We start from the raw sequence: 10,182 nt of genomic DNA on the forward strand, positions 1-10,182 counted from the left end.
GTAGCATTTCCTTCCATAATCTTCCCTTACTGCTGGACCAGCCACATCTATATATCTGTTCCTCGGGCTACACATAAGGGGGCAGGCATTTAAATTCTAAAGCTGCGAAAAACTTAAAAGTGATTTAATTCTCTCTCGTTTTCTCTCTTCGTGTAAAAACCAAAAGTTACAAAAACGTTGAATAGTCTGGAGATGAAGATGGGTGGCAAGATATAACTGCACACTTCTTTATTAATAACTGCATATACCTACTCTATGTGGCTCAGAGACCCTATCCTTCCGAGCTCGAGGAGAAAGTGCCGTGAGGGAGAGAAGGGAATCCTCCCGTCTCTGACGTGCCTTTACCAAGGAAACCCACACGCGTGTCCTCTCGCAACTGCCCATTTTAGGAAACATACGTCAATGGACAGTACCAAATCAGACAAACGGTGAATATAGAGATACTGTATCACTTCCACCCGATTATAAAACACACGTGCGTAAACATGTAGGCTTATCACAAGCATAGTAAATCGACTCTAACAATATTATTTATAACAATAAAGCTGATTTACGATACTGTGTGCGGATTTTTACAATCGTAAATATGATAACCCCTCCCCAAGTGAAGTGTCTACGCCCAGAGACAGTGACGTGAATGAGCCTGTTTGCGTTGATAAGCGGTTGCAGTTCTTCGTAGTGCCATTGAAGTGAGTCATCCTAGTGTGGGGAAGGAATAGAAAAAGAAAGATAAAACTGTTCCAGAGGAACAGTGGATAGCTGAAGTAGGCCTAAAGTGTGTCGCGGGGAAGGGATTCTGTAGAGTAGGCTGGGGTGGAAAGCAAATTTAAAGCCTCTGTATGTGACTCACTCGCAACACAAGTCTATTCACCGTCAACTCTGGATTGACTGCGAAAGTAGGTGACTTTTGTTCTTGAAGTTGGCTCTTGTAGCACACCTGAATAGGCTACAGCAGTGACAAGAGGAAAAACAATAGCCGAAGTTATCCTCAAGCAGGTGATCATTATTTGAAGTGGACAAAAAAATAATAAACAAATTCAGTTTTACTTCTTGTTAATTGCCTACAAATATTTCATTTCGAAGAGCCTGGACTTATTGTACCAATAACCTATTTGAGAACACTTTTTTTCTGGATTTCCAAGTGTTTTAACGACTATTGCTTTCAAGTTGGTCACTTTCCAATCTGGTCCACTTTCAGCACACAAAAAGGGATTCCACTGTCAGTGATATCTGTCAAAGGATTTTTTGAGAGCTAGGAACTCATATCATCTACTGAAATATTCCTCTTTCCTGGATCATGTACCAGGACTACTCCGTGAACTACGACACCTCGTCCTGCGGCAGCAGCACTTCGCCGGCCCAGCCAGAGTCATTCACAAGCGGCAGCAGCACGATCGGCAGTCCGATCTCTACCTCAAGCTACCAGGTAACGCAATACAGTCAACATAATATAAATTCTATTTTCTCAAATTAAAATATTGGCATTCACAACTGTAATTTTAGTTTGTATCGACATTTCGTCACTGTGCAGTTGTCTATGAATCACTGAAACCACTGACACACTTTTAGATGGGTAACTCGAAGAGGCTATAGTGCTGTGCGTAATAAAATCTTATGTGGTGTGCAATGCAACCGAGGTGCATATTATCTTTCTAATACATTATGTCAATTTTTTATTCAAGGACCATTAAGAATATTATATATATATTTAAATATATTACTCCAAACTATAGCCTAGTGCTGTTGAGACTTTTTCTTCACATTCGGAGAAAGAGCGCCCGCGGTATAGCCTGTGATATTATCCGAATCTGCGCGCGTTATATTGTGATTTTATCCCAATATTTCCCCACCTGCGCCGAATCTGTGGGCGTTTTATTGTGATATTATCCCAATATCTCCCCACCTGCTCTGCAATGAGGTGAAATGTAATAGATTATATATATGGTTCTGGCCAAGACACCGATGCGCGAGCGAAGTGCGTAAAAAAGGAACAAACCGACTCAATGCCGGATTTATTTTTAATGTCATGAAACCTGTGTTATGAACGACTGCAGAAAATGTACTTATTGACACAGGTGTTTATCCGTCATCTGAATTTCCATATGCAATAAGGTATTGCACAGTCGCTGTAGCATATACTTTTAACACCCACGTGTTGCACTATAGAACTGGACACTTGAAGTTGAGGGGACGTTTTTATTAGAAAATACATATTTTGTATACGGAAGATTACACTTTAGAAAGTGTTCATACTGTGTAGTCCACAAATAATTTAGGCTTACACACATTATAAGACCTGTTGATTGAGTATAAACTTATATGAACACAGGAGGCACGTTATCATGAGTTATAACACACACCAAACTGCGAATAGGTTGATACAGCATATTTTGCAATGCTGATCGCTCTCAACATTTCTCCTCCAAGATATGGATTTAAACAGAAGTTGGAATGTGTAAACCAAAGGGTTACCTTTTCCCTTGCACATGGGATAACGGCTTTATTCATGCGCATAACTTGGTCATGGGGAACAACAAATATGCACTGATTCTACCAATCCTTCTCAGTGCCTTCTTGGTTCATCACTGATCACCACTGTAAAGCGAACAGCGCAAAAAAAGAATATTGACTAGGACTCCACATTGGATAGAAGTTCTGCAACTAGGCCTATAGCGTCATTCAGTGGTGGTACGCTGCACATTGCACAATATAGGACAACCAGTCGCAGGGTTGACATCCACCCATAGCTTCGAGGTTGTGTGTGTGTTGCAGATGGGCCCCATGTATCACGCACTGGCAGATTTAGTCGTGACTTGGGAACGGCAGGTTAAAACGCTCACGAAGCGTCTCCCAATGCGCCCTCGGAGATGTTGGATCATTTGGAGACTTCGAGGCTGGAATTTCCCCCAGATCTCCTATAGTGATTAGGCCTACGGATTTTCTTTTCTACCTGCTCTCCCGTCCTCTCTTTCGAATGACATTCTGAGATGTGACGCCCAGTGGCTATCATTGAGGAACAACCATATCAGCATTTCACACCCCATGTCCACTTTCAATGCTATTCCCGACAAAGATTAGCTTTTAAGGTTGAAAAGTATCAATATGTTTTATGAAAGTGACAGAGAGACATGTCTTTGTTGTGTTTTTAGTCGCATTATCAAATTCAGAACCCGCAGTAGGCCTACTTCGGCAAATGAAGGAGGATCTCTGTGCGCTACATTTCACAGGTTGTTCTTTCATAGACCGGTGTTCTAATCTTATTTCATATAATGGACATTGCGACTGTTTAGATCTCGTCTCAGACAAATGTCGGAAAACTGAGGGCTAAAAGAAGTGTTTCGTTTTTGTAGGTCTAATAATGAGTTGACTGGAAGCGTTACGTTGCGCGGCAATTTTACGCGCGATTTTATCAGTCGGATTTTGACAAAATTACCACCTTGGTGAAAGGACCTGTGTCTGCTAAATGGCAATTGTTGTGTTGCACCCGTGGGCGCACAGAAGCATAACAGCTGGACTGGTCGTAGGGTTAAATCATATTTCTCGTCCATTCCAGACCACAACTCCCACGCATTTGACTTTGTTCTTTCAATGGTTTGTCTGCCTAAATCCGTATTTTGAATTGACTTGGTTACATCGATGACCGTATGGGTTACATCAACTTCGAGATTATCATAAGCATTTCCATATTTGCTCCCGGTTTGACACAGTGCCACTGGTGCTCTCTCTTCCCTGGACATGTTTACAGTATTTTGGAGGCGAAAGTTCCTGGATGTTTACGTCATCCTTTAGTTTCTCGGGGGCGGAGGACAACTATTCTATTTGTTTAAGAGGGCTGTTCTTTTCTCCTGCAGCAATGGCCAAATCCCATCGCGTAAGAGTAAGACCAGAATCCGGGAAAGGGGGTAACGAGTGGGAAGCTGTTTACCGGCACACAGACTCTAGAATTCTGACTTGATAGCCTATAAGAGACAACTCACTGGGCCGGGAAACGCCTAACATGTTGTATTTGGACCCTGCACCTAGAATTGTGGATAGTGTTTCACAATATGGCCTAACAATGGTGCTTCTAGCAAATGGCAGGCATTTGTAGTCTACTCGTAGTCGATTCACCTATTGTCTCTAAAATCTAATTTGCACAACAGCCTTCCTTGACCTATGTTCATATCCCCCCGTTCTTACCAGAAATGTCTGTCAATTCTGTGTGGCAACCAGACACCCATATTACCATATCCAACCATTACCCCATTTATGACTTTACCTTCTCGTTAGTTATTAGCCCCTAGGATTTATGACCGCAATGGAATTTTCTCTATTGCCTCACTTCTGGAATGTAACTGGCCGGGACCTAGCTTTCCTCTCTAGCCTAAATATAATGCCTCTTCCCGCCTTACTGGAACTGACCGTTTTACGCACGTGCTTTACTTTACCAACATGACTCATCGCAAGGTAATAATGGATTAATTGACCCCTGGATGATAGCCAACCACGTGACTGCGTAAACCAGAAGCATAACTAGTCTCTTCATGTTCTATGTTTAATGAACAAGTAAATCGGGTTGGCTGATGACATGCATCACTCACCTTTTCCCTCTAGTCACTCAAGTGTCAGGTGTGGACTTGTTGAGACATACTCACTGGCATCCTAGCCTTGCTTTTAGGTCAATATCATTGTGCCATCAGATATTGTCCTATCACCCCAAAGATGCCTCATGAGGGCTTAAGCCATATAAGCTTTCACTTCTGTGATGTCACACACAACAGTTTGGTAGTTAATTGATCATTGATGAGCATGATAGTCCTCAGATAATGTAAACTTAAGGTCTTATGTAATCTATTTTATTAGAAAAAATAGATAGGCTACACTTGTATATTTAAAGAGAGAGACCTATATCAGTGCCACTGCAAACCATCATAATCACCTTATACTGACTGGAATAAACAAGTCATCACACCTTCCCCCGTGGATGTTTTCTTTTCTTCAGAGAGGTGTACAATTCCATACCATGTTGCTTTCCAGATGACTTGCAGCTTGATGCAAGCTCCTCTCCTAGCTGTAGTATAATGATGGAGGCAGCACCACTACGGCTTTTCCGCCGTGATTCACTGAATGTGTCACTGACTGTGCCACTTCGGGGGTTAAACGGGTGAATCTAGACAGTGTTTGTGTGTGGAGTCAGTGATTCACTACTAGGCTGTAATGAAGAGGATGTGTGAGTATGATGAAGGGTGGGTGGCCGGTTTGTACACGGCGGGTTATGCTACAGTACTCTGTGGCAGAAATGGAAATTGAGGTAGCAGGGTCAAAGACATGTCAAGTGAATTTTTCCCCCCAGTTGTAACCAGTTAAATAAATAAACAACATTCCATTTAAGCAACAAATAAATACATGGAAATTGAGATTTTGATGTTACTCCATTCACAATGGGTTTGTCCCCAGAGTTGAAGACACACAAAACTTGTGTTCTTTGTCATCTTGAAAACATTCATTGTCATCTTGAAAATATCCACTCACCATTTCTCTGCCCTCTTGTTTTCCCTCCCTCTCTCTTGGCTACCTTTCCTGTATCTAGAAATACCGGGTCGACATGCCTGGCTCTAGCAGTGCCTTCATCCCCACGATAAACGCCATCACGACCAGCCAGGACCTGCAGTGGATGGTGCAGCCCACGGTGATCACCTCTATGTCCAACCCGTACTCGCGCTCCCACCCCTACGGCCACCACCTCTCCAACGGCCCCGGGCTCCAGGGACACACCACCCTGGCCCGCCCGGGCGTCATCCGCTCCATCGGGGACACCCGCGGACGCCGCAGGAGAGATGAGCAGGTGAGGATCACAAGTGTACAGATGAAGCGTGTGTTTAAAAGTTACTTTTGTCTGGCTGTGTGGAGAGCACCATGTGCCGGCAAGCACTATTGGTGAATGTCTTCTAACATTGTGAGACAGTAGAGTGAGTTTTAATATCAAAGTCCCAAGTTGTGAGGAATTTGGCCATATTGGAGATGATGGCTTATATGTCTAAAACCTTCTCTTCTTGTTTACCTTGTTCAGCTTATGTGTGAACGACAACTCACAAGGTGTGTTATTTTTTTTCCTTAGCTTACCCCTGAAGAAGAGGAGAAGAGGAGGGTGAGACGCGAGAGGAACAAGTTGGCTGCCGCCAAGTGCCGCAACCGCAGACGAGAACTCACTGAGACGCTCCAAGGGGTGAGTTACACAGCACACACACACTCACACACACTCACCCTAACAGAGAAGAAGAGGCAAAGTTTCGTAATGGTTAGGTTGTTACGAATGAATGCACTGTTGTTACGGGCCCCGTGTAGCTCAGTTGGTAGAGCATGGCGCTTGCAACGCCAGGGTTGTGGGTTCGATTCCCACGGTGGGCCAGTATGAAAAAATAAATAATGTATGCACTCACTAACTGTAAGTCGCTCTGGATAAGAGCGTCTGCTAAATGACTAAAATGTAAAATTTAAGTGGACGCATGTGGCATTTCCGCAACTTTGACAAAAACGAGTTGTGCCTGTTGTTCACACGGGTATCTGCCCTCTCATTGGCTAGAATGGTCCCATCTGATCTCGACTTGATGACTACACCCTCCACTCCCCCAAACTGCTTCCAGCAAAAATGCCCTTCCCTCTCTCCACCACACGCCACGCATTGTTGAATGACCAAATAAGGAAGTGTCATATTTCAATCATGAAGGGCAACTTAACTTATCCCCTCAGTCTCTTTCTTTACTTTTTGCACTATTTCTCCTATTTCTGGGGTCTGTCCGCGCTTTGCTCTTTTGTTTCCTACTTCCTCATACCTTTGCGTCAGAGACAAAGTTCTCAGACAGGCCTGTGACTTATACCTGTTTGTCTGCCTGCCCCGTCTGGTGACTACAGGCTTCTTAGGGTCTTTGTCTCCTGGGGCCGTGACACATTACGCTAGAGGAGAAATCAAGCTCTGTTTGCGTGTTGCATCACATACAACGAAAAACTCAAACCATGAATGTGTTTTTTGTTTGGACAAAGTTGTACTAGCAATCATTTTTAAAATTAGGATAATGGTCAAAACTGAATGTCAAGTAAAGTGTAGGTTTGAGTTCAGGTCATTCAGGTGCAACATAGCCAAAAAGTTTATTGACTGCCCTTCCACTGTATCTCAACTATTTTCCTGAGCAAACTTAATATATAATGTGCAGTGTGTTCTTTTTGGCAAACAGCACACTCTTGTGGTAGCATTAGGTGGTGCAGAAACTCACCAACGTGTACCTAAAACAGTGATTGGGGCTTTAACAAGAATATTAACACATTTGCTGTCTACTCCAAACACCGAAATTGTAATTGAGCTGAATATTAACCCTCCAGATACTGAAGATTTGAAGCTTGTCCTTATCGTCTGTTATGTTTGTTTGTGGTTTCCAGGAGACTGAGGAGCTAGAGGAAGAGAAGGCTGATCTACAGAAAGAGATCGAGACACTGCAGAAGGAGAAGGACAAGTTGGAGTTTATGCTGGTGGCCCACAACCCTGTGTGCAAACTGCCCCCTGACGATCGCCACCAGGGGGGCCACCACCACCAGCAGCAGTGCGCCCCTCTCCCCCTGACCATGCGCAACAATCTGGGTCCCCGAGGCCTCATCAACCCTGTGGTGGTGAAGCAAGAACCGCAAGAGGACGACATGGACGGCAAGTCCCAGCGCTCCGTCATCAAGCCCATCTGTCTTGGTGGAGGTGGTGGGATTTACTGCGATAGCGACAGCCTCAACACCCCAGTGGTGGCCGCCTCCACCCCGGCCTCCACACCCAGCGCCCCCAGCCTCATCTTCACCTACCCCAGCATGCTGGAGCCCGAGAGCCCCTCGCCGTCCTCTGAGTCCTGCTCCAAAGCCCACAGGCGCAGCAGCAGCAGCGGGGATCAGTCTTCAGACTCCCTCAACTCACCTACCCTCCTGGCCCTCTGAGCAGGGGCAGTTAGGTGAGGTTGTGGGGGAGGGCGAGCAGCGCCCCCTACCGAATTGGAAGACAAAGAACACACTCAAGCCTGGACCAAGCAAACCGCTAACTGTTTCCTTGACACCAGGAACCCTCAAGGGCTAAGCCGCTTGTTTTTCTTGTATGCTTCAGTGTGATTTTGTTATACCCAAAGTGTGTGCATCTGTACCAGCCAGTGTCATCCCTTCTCCATTTCAACTCCAGCACAATTTGCTTGTTGAACAACGGACATATGACATGGAGGTTAGAAATGACAGCAGAGGCAGTCATAAGAGCAGAAAACTGTGGAAAGCAAGACATATTTTTGGATCAACATTGAGTAAAGCCATTGGGCAAAAGTTGCACTCTGCTATGATCAATCTACCAATAAAGGACTAAATGAGAGACAATGGGAGGGATATAGAGACAATGGAGAGATTTTAAAAGCACTCATCTTTTTCTGAAATTTTTCTCCTCCCTCTCCCAGAAACTAGGACCTGTTTGGGGGACTACAGAGAGTGTGTGGATGCGCTGATACACTAATAAACATCTGACTTTATTTCCATCTCTACTTGTATTTATGACCTGTGCTGTGTGACCTTGCGTTCTGATGTTGTTGTCTCCTGATCTGCCTGTAGAACAGCAAAATGGTTCACTGGGTGAGCCTCAAAGCCTCAGTGTCTCAAACGAAAAAAGCCTATTTTTATTCATTGCCTAGATCCTCAACACTCTACTCCGAATATTGGTCAAAGTATCGATGGCCATCGTATTGTGTGCTTTTCTCAGTAATGTACCTGAACTTTATTATGCGTTTATTACATGTTTGTGCGATTTACATTGATGTCAGGGATTTCTCTTGTGTGTGGTGGTTGATACCCATTAAGGAGCAGCAGGGAAGCATAGGGTCTCAAATGCTGGAGTGATATCTGATGAGAAATTCAAACCGTGGACCCTTCTACTTCTGAAATTGTCATTCACCAAGACAGTTTGACCAATGAGGTTATTATGACCAACTCCTTATACCCCCAATACTAATGGAAGTGAAGGTTCAAGCAGACAGTCTAGAGCTTCATTGAAAGTCATCCTTTTTTGGGGGTTGATAGAATTGCAATATTTCAGAACTATTGTTTACTTCAAACATTCCTTACAGGGTCAGTGGAGTCATGGCCTTGCTGTGATCATGGGACAGAAGACGTACTGAAACATTTGTTGTGCTGTGCTGGGTGCAGCAAATAAGACTGTGCAAAAATCATTGCTGTTGTTGTTGTTGTGGACTGACTGGTCTTGAAGGAGAACACATCGCTTATTTATCTTTGTGTGGGTGGTCTTGAGGTAAACTTCACTGGTTAGTTACGGTATCACATGATAGCATTTGAACAACAACACCCATCATGCATTGCGGCAAATTGCAGACCGAAAAAAGATACCAAAAACCATTGTGGGAGTGTGTGCTTTGTCTGTTCGAGTATTTTGAACCCCCTTAGAAACACGTAGGAAAGCCATTGACTTTAGATCTTCTACTACACGTGTCATCTACTGTACGTCTTCTGTTTTTGACATCTATTTCTTATTTTCTCAAATGCTTTAACTGTTTAAAATGATTGAAAACAAACAAAAACAGCAATATGTATAGCAGTGTTTGTTCATTTCGTAATTTAGATCAATAATAATAATAAAAAAGCATTTTCAACAAAGAATTCTTGAAAGTTGTGTTGGCCTGTTCATCTTTGTGTTCACAAACGGTGTCCATGAGCAATAATGGTGTCCTTACATTTGTCGCTCTGAATATTAGGCACATTTTATTTTAAAGGTGGCGTACCCCTAAACTACTTAGTGGGGTAGGTAGACTAAACCACCTGTTACGTTATATATCATGCAACAGCAGGATATAACACCGCCTTAAAAAATGCAATAATTGACAGCGTGGGAAATATCTTTATTATACATGCAGACTTTTTGGTAGGTCATTGTGGTCAGTTTGTCAGAACCTACCTACAGTGACAACCATAAAATAACTGCACTTTTTCACCATATGCCTGAATGGCCAGTTAAACATTTACAAGTATTAGGTGTCATTATCCTTCACATTTCAAAAATGTGTATCCATTTCACAGTTTATACTGATTTCTAGTGGTTAAAGTGAGACAGAGGAGAGAGAACATCTGTACATCCAACAGCACGGGGTATGTTTGAGATTTTTTGAATATAATTCAATCATGGCA

At 43.5% G+C, this 10,182-nt stretch overlaps 1 protein-coding gene across 3 annotated transcripts; it reads left to right on the forward strand.

Moving 5' to 3' along the window:
* The first annotated feature begins 661 nt into the window (after positions 1–661).
* Positions 662–9,657, forward strand: fosl2 (FOS like 2, AP-1 transcription factor subunit). 3 transcript variants are annotated; one of them, XM_084143872.1, is made up of 5 exons: positions 662–896; positions 1,307–1,426; positions 5,570–5,824; positions 6,098–6,205; positions 7,414–9,657. In XM_084143872.1, the coding sequence occupies exons 3-5, from the start codon at positions 5,585–5,587 to the stop codon at positions 7,948–7,950; spliced, it is 885 nt and encodes a 294-aa protein (XP_083999998.1). In that variant the 5' UTR covers positions 662–896; positions 1,307–1,426; positions 5,570–5,584; the 3' UTR covers positions 7,951–9,657. The 3 variants fall into 3 exon arrangements, with proteins under 3 accessions (XP_083999998.1, XP_083999996.1, XP_083999997.1); XM_084143871.1 differs by having other exon boundaries at positions 684–996; XM_084143870.1 differs by having other exon boundaries at positions 683–1,426.
* The last annotated feature ends 525 nt before the right edge of the window (positions 9,658–10,182 follow it).

This window comes from Coregonus lavaretus, assembly GCF_964263955.1.
Source record: "Coregonus lavaretus genome assembly, chromosome: 27".
Taxonomy (NCBI): Eukaryota; Metazoa; Chordata; class Actinopteri; order Salmoniformes; family Salmonidae; genus Coregonus; species Coregonus lavaretus.